At 42.7% G+C, this 13,335-nt stretch overlaps 2 protein-coding genes across 2 annotated transcripts; one reads left to right on the top strand and one right to left on the bottom strand.

Moving 5' to 3' along the window:
* Nucleotides 1-3,494: 3,494 nt before the first annotated feature.
* Nucleotides 3,495-6,505, top strand: LOC308460761 (olfactory receptor 8I2-like; the record flags this gene model as incomplete). Its single annotated transcript, XM_080977286.1, has 2 exons — nucleotides 3,495-3,512; nucleotides 5,558-6,505. 2 exons carry the CDS (start codon nucleotides 3,495-3,497, stop codon nucleotides 6,503-6,505), a joined length of 966 nt encoding a protein of 321 aa, XP_080833412.1.
* A 3,121-nt stretch (nucleotides 6,506-9,626) lies between these two features.
* LOC308461495 (olfactory receptor 6F1-like) lies at nucleotides 9,627-10,598 on the bottom strand (the record flags this gene model as incomplete). The annotated part of the gene is made up of 1 exon (XM_080978490.1): nucleotides 9,627-10,598. The coding sequence occupies one exon, from the start codon at nucleotides 10,596-10,598 to the stop codon at nucleotides 9,627-9,629; it is 972 nt and encodes a 323-aa protein (XP_080834616.1).
* Between the last annotated feature and the right edge of the window lie 2,737 nt (nucleotides 10,599-13,335).

Here is a 13,335-nt window from a genome sequence, read left to right as displayed (position 1 = left end):
TGTTTCCCCCCCTCATGGGCGTAGCCCATATGAATCCAGAGTGGGTGTCCACCGTGAGGTGAACCTTGGAGAGTGGAGCCAACACAGGTGTGTGTGTGACATCCATCTGCCAACACGCCAATGCAGACGTGCCCCTAGGATTGACAGCATCAAAAGGAATGGCCAGCTGAGAAGCACATTGGGAAACTATATCCCTTGCTTGGGCCAAGGGAATAGAAAACTGCTTTGCCAATGCTTTCGCAGGAAGGTGAAAGGTGTTATGACCTAGTATAGGATCAGAAAAGAGAGAAAAGGCAGAAATGTCCCTCAAAGCCGCATCTGCTCTTGCATTGCCTCTGCTAAATACCCTGGGTGCGATGTGTGGGAGCGAAGATGTGCAACATAATAAAGGAACTCTCTGTGCTGAAGTAAGCTTGCAGGGAAAGAAACAAGGAAAACAAGTCAGAATCCAAGGAAGGAGTTATATAAGATATTGGTAAAATAGTAAAAAGGCGATATACATACTGAGTATCCACAATAAGATTGAAAGGTTGAGTAGAAAAGGATTGAAAGGCAAGAATCACAGCTGCTAGCTCAGCTCGCTGAGCGGAAGACTGTGGAGGGGTAAATAAGCATTTCCATTTTCCTCCCTCCTCCCATGTCACCACCCCCCTACTTTTCGTTCCATCCGTGAAGAGGGTTAGTGCAGAGGGGAGAGGTGTGAGAGACAAGGGGGTAGCCAAAACATAGGTGACCTGTGCCAGAAATGTCAAACGGTCATCCTTTGGAGGATTAAAAATGATGACACCTATAAAATCAGCCAAAGCAATTTGCACGGCAGCATTTGTGATCAATAAATGCTGCTGTTCAGTCTGTGAAAAAGGCAAATAAATCGATGCAACATCAAAACCACTCAAAGCTATTGCTCGTGAACGTCCTTTGATAACAATGTCTGATGTGGATTCAATTACTGAATAAATGTTCTTCGGAGGGGTATGAGGTAAATGTAACCATTCTATAATGCAGATAGTCTTCTTCTTGTCCGTCTGAGCATATAAAATTCCTGTTGGCAACAATGGTGTAGCAAATACGGCCAGGTGCAGCTCGTGTGCAGAGGCCTCTGTGATCCTGTCCACGAGAACAGATCGCAGGTGCTGATTAACAGTTTGTAATGCAGTGATCATTGCCGAAGTGACCTGGATTACATCTGCTGGATCCTTGTGTCCTGCGAGCGCTGAAAACAATGGTGATAATGTGCTGGTAGGTAATGCAAGGAAAGAGCGAGCCCAATTCAAATGCCCAAGAAGTTGTTGTAATTGCACAAGCTTCATGTTTGAAGGGATAGTCAGTTGGGGAACAATAGGCAGCGCTGCTTGTGCAGAGACTTTATGTCCCAAGTAGGTGGCAGGCAACGTCAATTGAATTTTTTCCGGCGCTATACAGAGTCCCGCTTCCGCTAATGTGGCAGAAAGTTCTTGAAAAATGCCAGGCGGGAGTTCCTTAGCAGCGATTAAAATGTCATCCATGAAATGATAGCACAAAAGCTCTGGGTGACGCCTGCGGAAAGGCTTCAATGCTTCACTCACAAAATGTTGACAAAGTGTAGGGGAGTTCCGCATGCCTTGAGGCAGGACAACCCACTGATATCTCTGGGTGGGTTGAGAATTGTTATATACTGGCAATGTAAAAGCAAACCGTTCCCTGTCTGCTGGATCCAGTGGGATAGAAAAAAAACAGTCCTTTAAATCAAGTACAGCCAACTGATATTCTCGTGGGAGCATATTTGGATTAGGCATGCCAGGTTGTAAAGTTCCCATTGGCTGTATCCTTTTATTCTGCCTCACACGGGGCACCACTTGTGGTAACCAATTGACGGAAACCAGCCGTCATTTTGGGGTGCAAGGCAAAGAAAAACACACACAAAGGCAAATATTTCCATGGACGGAGGGTAAAAAGCTCCTTCCTCTCTCTCCTCCGATTTTATTATCCTTTGTTCTCTCCAGCCGCATGGCTGCATTCCAATGTCTCACGTTACCTCATCCGGTCAAGCTTTAACCCACCCACAAACCATATAGGGTTACACTGCCCAGAGGGGGGGGGACATAACTCCATATGAGGTCATGCATTCCAATACATTGTAAAGCTCAGAGTGCTGGTCAGCCGAGGTCAGCAAGGCACCCTGCAATATTACAAGCCTTTACCATGGCTATGACTCCCACACGTACTTAACCTGAAACTGTTCTTAACCTGAAGAACCACTTTAGCTAATGGGGCCTCCTGCTGCCGCCGCACCGCCGGAGCCTGATTTCTGTTCTTATCCTGAAACAAAGTTCTTAACCTGAAGCACTATTTCTAGGTTAGCAGAGTGTGTAACCTGAAGCGTATGTAACCTGAAGCGTATGTAACCCGAGGAACTACTGTACACTTCTTGATTTGTACAGCTCAAGCTATTGTTACTGAGGGATTTTTCATTAGTATGATTTGGCGAAGGGCATGAGAGGACAGTCCCCTGGCCATGTCATGTTTTAAGTTTGCTGCGGCCATTCCTCCCACCAGCGATGATTGGACAGCAGGGCTGCCCATGGGCAGGGCCCCGCCCAGTGCCAACAACACAACCAGATGGCTACGAGGAGGGTGTCGGTCTACACCCCCAGCTGGATCACTGCGGGACCTGATGCCCAGCTGCAACGCTGCCCACCATAAAGGGTAAGCGGACTTTCTCTCCCCCAGCCCCTAGTTGTTGGGACTCAAATATTTGTGGGTTGTTTTGGGGGGAAACTTGATGGTTCATAGACTATTAAAGAGCATCAGTTTAACTGATAGGCCATAGGGGTAGGGTTGTTGTTGTTGTTGTTGTTGTTGTTGTTAAGAGCTGATTGTGCAATTGAAAAGATGACTGCTCAGGTGAAATGGCTTCAACTTGACAATTTGGCAATTGACAACATCAGACCAGAAAGCAAACCTGACTCAGAAGCTTTTAAAAAGGTCATGTGCCATCATTCAAACCACTCCAGGCAGTTATAAAGTTTTCTCACTGGTGTTCTCTGCTCTGGCATCTGTTGATAATAATAATAATAATAATAATAATAATAATAATAATAATAATTTATTTGTACCCCGCCCATCTGACTGGGTTTCCCCAGCCACTCTGGGCAGCTTCCAACAAAGATTAAAAATACATTAAAATGTCACACATTAAAAACTTCCCTGAACTTCCAATAGCAACAGGGTAAATTATTGGGCAAGTGTCTGATCTTTGGTCCTACTCATCACTAACTCTTGCTTTCATTAAATGGGGCCATATGCTCCCTTCATATCATGGTAGGGAAGCGCCAGATAATAAGAGCTCTGCTGATTCCCCAGGTCATATCATAAGGAATGCCCAAGAGAACAAAATAATAATAATCTCTTGAGAGAAAGTGCCACCTTGTAGAAAATAAAACCCTTATGAAGTTGTTAGATGTAGTTTTCTTTATTTCAGAGCATTGTCATGTTGCTGAGAGACATAGTGGATTATGGTGTCAGTGGATGCGGTAAGTATACAGAAACGTAGGACACAATATCCCAGGCTATAGTCATTGGAATACATATCTTACACCAATGGTCAAATCCTTTTCAGATTGTTAGATCATTGTTTGCAGTTATGCAGAGGAACTGCAGTTGGTAGCCCTTGCATCTGATTATCTACTAGATCTTCTCAATCTTCTACCAAAATCAGTTATTCCCACAGGATTTTTAATCATTTTAATTCAGTTTCATTTGAGACATAAATATAAATGAGTAACCATGTGTAAGTGATTGTTATACCATGGGTACTGTATGTAGTAGGCTAGGCTATTGAGTCCAATGCCCTGTTGCAATGCAGTGTTCCATACCTAGATTTTGTTGTTGTTTAGTCATTTAGTCATGTCCGACTCTTCGTGACCCCATGGACCAGAGCACGCCAGGCACTTCTGTCTTCCACTGCCTCCCGCAGTTTGGTCAAACTCATGCTGGTAGCTTCGAGAACACTATCCAACCATCTCGTTCTCTGTCGTCCCCTTCTCCTTGTGCCCTCCATCTTTCCCAACATCAGGCTCTTTTCCATGGAGTCTTCTCTTCTCATGAGGTGGCCAAAGTATTGGAGCCTCAGCTTCAGGATCTGTCCTTCCAGTGATCACTCAGGGCTGATTTCCTTAAGAATGGATAGGTTTGATCTTCTTGCAGTCCATGGGACTCTCAAGAGTCTCCTCCAACATCATAATTCAAAAGCATCAATTCTTCAGCGATCAGCCTTCTTCATGGTCCAGCTCTCACTTCCATACATCACTACTGGGAAAACCATAGCTTTAACTATACAGACCTTTGTTGGCAAGGTGATGTCTCTACTTTTTAAGATGCTGTCTAGGTTTGCCATTGCTTTTCTTCCAAGAAGCAGGCATCTTTTAATTACGTGGCTGCTGTCACCATCTACAGTGATCATGGAGCCCAAGAAAGTAAAATCTCTCACTGCCTAGATAACACTATGCAATTTTAACTCCAGAGTGCATCCAGCAGAAAAAAATATGTCCAGACATATGCAGGGATCAGGTTGGATTAGAACTTTATTATGCATTTGCACATGAGCTGGTCTGAAGGTTGACTGTCTTCTTTAAAAAATGTAATTTCATTTGCATAAGCGCAGTTAGTCACTCACAGAGCTCCTGCCTCTGCACATTTTGAAATCAGTGCAGCAAGTCCCATGGGGAGCAATGAGTACTGATGACGTGTTATCAATCTCACATGGAATTTTTATGTATCATATGTACATTTTATGTATTTTATGTTCAATTACTCCCAAGACTCTAAGAATAAACTATATGTCAAAGCATGTAAATTGTACATAAAATACGTACATAAAATTGCACATAAGAATAATGACATGTGATTAGTAGGAATATACAAATGTGCCTCAATCCATCCCAACATTTATTTTCACATTATTCTGGTATTTAAATTTAAAACAAAGATTTATGGGATGGGTGGGGAAAGATGAGCTAAGTTCGATGTGCATTGTGAAAAGGAAACTGCACACTACCTAGTTGCTATTAAGCAACCGGAAGCATTTTTTAAAATACAACTCAGCTTGGATCACCTCGTGTTTTGCCACCCTTGGAATTCTTACATAAAAGGTGCAGATTTTTATGAAGGGTTGCCATATTTTGAAGACCAAAAAAGAGGAAATTTGGCGTATGGATATATGTGAACTGATCCTTAAAACCTGCACAGAAATGGGATGGAAAAGACTTCAGTCTTATTTGGTGGTGAACTAGGCCCAAAACTGATTTTGTCCTTGAACCTATCCCTATTTGTGATTCATGGACCAATCACTGCATTCAGAAATTGCCTTGGTTCATGCATGCCAAACGATAGCTACCATTTTGTCTAGCTGCATTTATCTTATCAATTCATACTGAAATAAAATGTGTGAAGAGCTCTGAACAATATAAATGTTAAGCAGATTGTTAATTTGTTTATAAAGTGTGTGTCATTATTACATTTTCCTCTTAAGAATACTATAGCTGCCATGATGGTATTTCCATTGCTATTTTCCTCTTAGGTAGCCACCTCAATAAATCAAACTGCCATCACAGAATTCATCCTCCTGGGATTTGGACATCATCCTGAACTACAGATTCTGTTCTTCTTGATATTTCTGAGCATCTACATTCTAACCTTAATGGGGAACCTTCTCATTGTTGTGTTAGTTGTGAATGATAGACATCTTCATACGCCCATGTATTTCTTCCTAGGGAACTTGTCCTGTTTGGAGATTTTCTATACCTCAACTATTCTGCCCAGAATGCTAGTCAGTTTCCTAACAGAGAATAGAACCATTTCTTTTTCTGGCTGCTTTATACAATTATATTTATTTGGTTTTCTGGTGACTGCAGAGACATGTCTCTTATCTGTGATGTCATATGATCGGTATTTAGCAATTTGCAAACCACTGCAATATTCATTCCATATGAACAGCAAGGTCTGTATCTCTTTAGCAGCAGCATCCTGGATAAGTGGTTGTTTCTCTGTCTCTGTGGTAGTCATATGGATGACACAATTAACTTACTGTGGTTTCAATGGAATTGACCATTTCTTTTGTGATTTTATACCTCTCAGTAAGTTGGCCTGTACTGACACTTCATTAATTATGGCAATAGCCCTTATGTTATCTTCCTTATTCACTTTCCCTTTATTTATGTTGACCATAACATCTTACATTTGCATAATCTCAGCCATTTTGAGGATTTCCACCATTTCTGGGAGGCAAAAGGCATTTTCCACTTGCTCCTCTCATCTTATTGTAGTCACCATTTTCTACGGGTCCTTAATGATTGTTTATGTCCTCCCAGATGACCCCAAACTGAGAGGCTTAACCAAAGTGCTGTCTACTTTCTACACGATCCTTACACCAATGATCAATCCCCTCATATACAGTTTAAGGAACAAGGAGGTTAAGGCGGCTTTGGGAAAACTGGGCCAGACATGCATGTTGTCCCTTAGAACTTAGAAAACCAAATTATCTAAGTAGGACTAGATATGTAAAAATACAAACACAGAAACAAGTTCTTCTTTTAATTGACTGTATAAATAATGAGAAATAAAATGTGATGGATATTGAAATAATAAAACACATCATAGGATTTGATTTTCTTTGAATTTTGTCTCTCTGAACCAGAGTAGGCAACGTAATTTCTTCCAGATGTTGCTGGACTACAACTCACATCTTCCCTGCTACGTTAACAATAACTAAGACTATTGTTCTTTGGAGTCTAACAATATGTGGAGGACACCACTTGGCTATCTCTGGTATAAATTATTCATTCAAGCTCAACCATATGTTGTAGCCAGTGTGGTGTAGTGGTTAAGAGCGGTAGTCTCCTAATCTGGGGAACCGGGTTCGCGTCTCCGCTCCTCCACATGCAGCTGCTGGGTGACCTTGGGCCAGTCACACTTCTTTGAAGTCTCTCAGCCCCACTCACCTCACAGAGTGTTTGTTGTGGGGGAGGAAGGGAAAGGAGAATGTTAGCCGCTTTGAGACTCCTTAAAGGGAGTGAAAGGCGGGATATCAAATCCAAACTCTTCTTCTTCTTCTTCTTGTAACTTTTATTACCATTGTATATATGCCTAATTAACACACATATCTAAATTCCAAATTATGGCAAATATGTACTTCATGAATACTTGATCAATTGATATGATAGTTGTATTGAAATCAATATGACATAAGTTCTTATCAACCTAAGTCACATTGATTTCAATGTTTCTGCTCTAAGCATGGTTAAATCTGGAACCAACTTGTTCTGTACAACTTTTATCCGGATTCTGTCAGAATGTGGATGGAATGTTTGAAAATTAATTTTAATCCAGAGCTATGTAAAATTTAAAAATACATTGGCACTTATATGTTAACACACTTTCTAAAGGATATAACAGCCAAATGGGATCAGACCATAGGTCATCAAGCCCAATCATCTCACAGTGGCTAACCAAATGCCTATGGCAGGGAGAGCCAATGTTATATCATTTTTTTGCCCCACATTGCATCAAAAGTTTGGGGAAAAGTTGTAGACCACAACATCTGGAGAGCACCATGGCATGAGTGTGGCAGTACCTTCTTGCTCATGATCCCCAGCAAATAGAACCCATTTTTATGTTGCTAAATAGATAGATAAAAAGTCCTTTGAATTGCCACTAGTTATTATAGTTTATACACAGTGGATATTAAGCATTAAAAACAAAAAACAACTGTGCAGGTTCCCTATGGGTCAACTACTGTAGGAACAAGATACTCCAGTAGATAGACCTTTGTTCTGATGTAGCATGGCTCCTCTTATGTTCTTATCTTCAGAACAGCTTTCAACTGGAATTAGATTGCAAAGAAATATTCAGAATGCATCCTGGTACAGGATAAAAGTCTCAAGAATTTGGACAACTTACAATGGACTTAAACTGACATCAGCTCATATTTGAATCCCATAACATCATTGAGCTATGTGGTTAGCCTTAAAAACTCAAAGTGCTGAAAGTATAACAATGTGATTTTGTATAAATGCATTAGGATTTGAATGCTCTGTAACCCTATGTAAGTGTCTTTCAGAAGACCCATGTATCTCTAGCTATGAATTTCACTAATGCTCAATGAACCTGGGGCTGAAAACATTCTAAGCTTACAAGAAATCCTAGGAAGTAGATAATTATTCTTGATTCAAATTTGTTGTACAACAAACACTTTGTAAAAACTTTATTTAACACAGTGTGGGGAAAGTAAACTCCACCAAGATATTGTAACACCTTTAAATAAATACATACTTCCTTTTAAAATAAGAATTATACATAAGCAAAGAACTTTACTTATTACACACAAAAAATGTTAATGATTAAAATAAATTGCATTACACACAGCAATTAGGCACATATTTAAATACAGTGGTACCTCAGGTTACATACGCTTCAGGTTACAGACTCTGCTAACCCAGAAATAGTGCTTCAGGTTAAGCACTTTGCTTCAGGATGAGAACAGAAATCCTGCTCCGGCAGCACGGCAGCAGCAGGAGGCCCCATTAGCTAAAGTGGTGCTTTAGGTTAAGAACAGTTTCAGGTTAAGTACGGACCTCCGGAACATATTAAGTACTTAACCTGAGGTAGCACTGTATGGGTGACAATCAAAAAAGGTGTGTATGAAGAAAGGTTTAGTTACATTATAGGCATATATAGGGTTTATATCACTCTGTCAAGTCTTTCCATAAGGGATCCTGGGATTTCTGAGCTGATGTGGGAGAGAAATTAATTTTCATTACCAAATTTGCACTTCCTAAATCAATACATGAACCAAGAAACAGATGTTCTTTGAAAGTTGCACTTCACAAAGTTTGTGATGCAGCTGAGAACACCTACAAAAATTCAAAAAATGCAGGCAAAAGAAGTGTACAGAAGTGAAAATAGCGAACAAAATTGTATTCTGTGAAATGAAAACTGCTTGCAAAAAAGCTAGGCAAACTTTGTACAAAAATTTGCATATGCAGAGAAAAGTGTGCAAAAACGTGTAAGAATTTTCATGAGAATTTAAAAATGAAAGACAAATGGGGGCAGAAATTGGGTGAATTGGACTATGACTGGAAAAAGGAGAAATTGTGAGAAACAAATTTTAACAGATTCATCCAACTGCAAATAGTTGGATGATAAAAATTGTGTGGTAATTCTTACCACCGAACTACACTTCCTGTGGTTGGAGCAAGCGAATGATTTTAAGCCTTTTAGGGAATCGGGGGGGAATAAGGGAGAATAAGAGAATAAAGGAGGGAGGAGAAAGAGAGATTTTGGCACCGGGGTGAAGGAAGGGGGTGGTGGTTTGCCCCGGATGTCACCACTGAGGGCGGTGACAAACACGCTGCCCCAAATGGTCTGCCAACTGCCTCCCCCTCAGCTATAGGGCAGCTAAGTGGGAGGAGGCAGGCAAACTCCTCAGAGACCCCATGGAGCATCCTGCCCCAGCTCACCCCATCCCCACGGGTGGCTGGCCCTGCCCCTGGGCACAGGGCACGTGCGCCACCCCAGGTGCCCAATCGGCTTGCTCCGCCGCTGTTTGGCACATCAGAGCTAATGAGCATTTTGCCCACATATTGTCTTTTCTACCAGCAAACCATGATCATAGCTCCAGTATTTTTAACAAAGACCCAGTTCCTACTCATTAACTTCTTCAAAGCATCCTTTACCTCCTTATTCCTTAAACTATAAATCATTGGATTGAGCAGTGGGGTGACTACTGCATAAAATACTGATGCCACTGTGTCCAGCTTAGAAGGAGAAGGGGAAATGGGTCTTGTATATATGAAGATAACTGTGGCATAGTAAATCACCACCACAGTAAGGTGTGAACCACAGGTGGAAAAGGCCTTTTGTCTCCCACTGGCTGAGGGGATCCTAAGTATGGTTGAGATTATAAAGGTATAGGATACCATGGTGAGCAAGCAGGTGCTGAGGATGACAAAGGAGGCCAGAACTGTGACTAGGGTAGAGCTGACAAAGGCATTGCCACATGAGCGCCTCAACAGGGGCCCAGCGTCACAAAAGAAATGGTGAATCTCCTTAGGCTCACAGAATGAGAGCTGGGAGATGAGGACAATGGGGAGCAAAGGAGCTAGAAATCCACCCACCCAGGCTGCTGTCACCAGCCATGTAGTTACTTGCAGAGTCATAAGAGCTGGATAATGAAGAGGACGGCAGATGGCCAAGTAGCGGTCATAAGCCATAGTAGCCAGGAGGAAGCATTCAATGGAGCCCAAGGCGAAGAAAAGATAGAGCTGGGCAATGCAACCCGCCACAGTGATTGTACTCCCACCAGCCAGGAAACTTTCCAGCATCTTCGGCACAGTGGAGGTGGTATACCAGATCTCCATGAAGGAGAAGTTGCCTAGGAAGTAGTACATGGGTCGCTGCAGTTTTGGGTTTGCCTTAATGACTGAGATGATGACGATGTTGGCAGTAATAGTGAGAACATAGGTGGCCAAGGCTAGGGTGAAGAACAGCATAGAAAGCTGTGGAGAAGCTGAGAACCCCAAGATGACAAATGCCTTTACCACACTCCTGTTAGAAGATTCCATGTCGACATTCTCTCTGGTTAGCAAAGTTGTGGAGAAGGAACAAAAAGGGAACAAAAAGGGGAAAGATTAATGTGCTATATTTAAGAACATTTATTTACATTTGTTATTAGGAATGTCAGAAATGTGATGAATGTGATGAACAGGGATGGAGAACCAAATGTATCCTTCCATACTTCTCTATCGATATCCCTAAATGTTGAGGAATGTACATCCATCTACACTTTATACTTCATGCAGTTGATGGGAAAAACTAATGTAACATAGGGGCATCCATGACGAACATGATTGCCAACTCTAGATCATGGCAAATTCCTGCAAGAGTACATGTGCAGGTATTTCCCCAGTCTTGGCAGGCTGTATGGATATGACTAACTTAACACCATTAATTGCAATGGGTCTACTCTGTTTATTCAAATCTTTTTCCATGTCATGTGGGAAAGCGTGTTCTCCTTCATGGAGAGGACGTGTTGCGGTGGGGGCCGCCAGGACACTCCAAAGTTGGGGGCGGGCTAATTGTTTGTTGGCCACTGATGTGATTGGGGCTTCCCTTGTTGTTGGGAAGAAGTTAATGTTGCCATTTGTTGATTGACAGCCAGAAATGCTAAAACTCCTTGCACGAGGCTAGGGCTTCCTCTTTTCAACCGTGCATCGGATTGCCCGTCCCACCCTCCCTAGAATTAGGGTTGTTCACTTTGACCTTGCTATGCCTGTCATGGGGTCATCTGCTCTTGGAGCAGGGGCCCGGTAGGAATTTTGTCCATATGGCGGATTGGCTGGGGCCATTTGGTTTTTGCCTACTGCGTAGCAAATCGTCACAACTTGTAAGGCTGCGGTTAGGCATTGGTTTATGGTTTGGTTGGTTGAGGGGCATGGATTGGCTGTGCCTGCCCCTCTAATGCTGCTGCTGCTGCAAGGGATTCCGTTAAAGGAATTGGGGGCTAACTATTGCTTGTCCACTCTGTCAAGGGGGCTTAGGCCATAGCAATGAGCTCCTGTTTGCATTTGGGGTGAGTGCAGGTTCCCTGCTCCGTGTTACGCCCAAGTGTATTCCCCTATTCTGACTTTCACATCGTGCGGAATGTCAGTCTGTCCCCCATGGTGGGGGCAGATAGTCTCAACCAATGCCTAAGCAACCACTCACAAATTTGTATTTCAATAAAGTTGTGGCCAAAATTATGCCAAAAATCTTAAACAAAAAATTCTGTGTGATGTGTGAGTTATTGGGGTGGCCCTGGGGACCTCAACACGCAATTACCCATCCAAGAATTAATGACTTGTGCATTTTTTGAAAGCTGCATCCCAAGTAAAGAAAGATCTGTTCAGCAACATATTCAACAAATGTTATTTTCACCTACATATTTCCACACGAAAACATTTACACAGATGTTGTCTTCTTTCTTTAAAAAGAATGGGATTATTTAAAAGAGGATTCATGAGCACATATCATAAGTAGCTACAGTGCCTATTATTACTGGTAATGGCTTCCAGAGCCTCAGGCAGAGATGATGACGATAATAATAATAATAATAATAATAATAATAATAATAATAATATAATACCCCGCCCATCTGGCTTTGTTTCCCCAGCCACTCTGGGTGGCTTCCAACAAAAGATTAAAAACACAGTAGTACCTCATGTTAAGTACTCAATTCGTTCCAGAGGTCGGTACTTAACCTGAGACTGTTCTTAACCTGAAGCACTACTTTAGCTAATGGGACCTCCTGCTGCTGCCGTGCCACCGGAGCCCGATTTCTGTTCTCATCCTGATGCAAAGTTCTTAACCTGAAGCACTATTTCTGGGTTAGAAATAGGGCTGCCTTCAGATGTGGGGATGCAATAGAAAAATAGCACCCTTGTGCAAGATTGTGCAAGAGGAAGCATCTGCTGACTTGTTCCCCCACACGCCTGGGTCAGTGTCGCGCTGCCTAACCGCAAAGCTTACGCGGCTGTCATGCTGTCTGGTAGAGAAGTTATTCTAAGAAATGCAAACCCTAGCTGTTTTCCACCCGAGTGCTACACGTGTATATGCAACATGATGTAATGTGCGCAAGGCTAATAAACATGCAAGGCTGCTGGGGGAGAGAGCTCACTCCTTGCTTAAATCTTCACCCATGACTCCTCGTCATTTTTCCTCCGCACCTGGTGGGCTGGTTTCCCGACAAATGGTGCCTCGTGTGATTGCCTGAACGGCTTCCAGGACGCGTGCTGTTAAAGACGGTCCTTCCTGCTACTCACCCGCCCGGCTGTGGCTAAGGCGCCTTCTCATCTTCGGATCCCCGGTGAGTAGCTATTTTTCTATTTTTATCATGGGTTCTGCGCTCTCTAACCCCCAGAAACAATTTTTAAAAGACATGCAGCACCTCCTTCGGGAAAATAAACAGCAAGTACCTGAAGGTGATCTAATTGCATTGATTCTGGCCATAGATGAACATTGTCCATGCTTCCCTGAGGAGGGGACGTGGGAAATTCCAGCCTGGGATAGGATTGGCAACCACTTTCATGGCCATGGCCGCATAAATGTTCACGTCCTCAGTGCCTGGGCTAAAGTCCGTGGCTGCATGGCAACTCTTACGCCCAAAAACATTCTCTTGGCTTCGTCGCAACCAAAACAAAAAACAGCATCTGTGTTAGATGCACCGCCTCTACCACCACCTTTTACACCTCCTCCACGACCGCCAGATTCTCAGCCTTCACCGGCACCGTCTGCTCCACCCATTAATCCTCAATTGCACCCACC

This window comes from Podarcis pityusensis, assembly GCF_964106645.2.
Source record: "Podarcis pityusensis genome assembly, chromosome: 13".
In the NCBI taxonomy this organism is placed as follows: domain Eukaryota; kingdom Metazoa; phylum Chordata; class Lepidosauria; order Squamata; family Lacertidae; genus Podarcis; species Podarcis pityusensis.
Note: the sequence above shows the minus strand (reverse complement) of the source record. Positions and strands in the feature narration are given on the sequence as shown.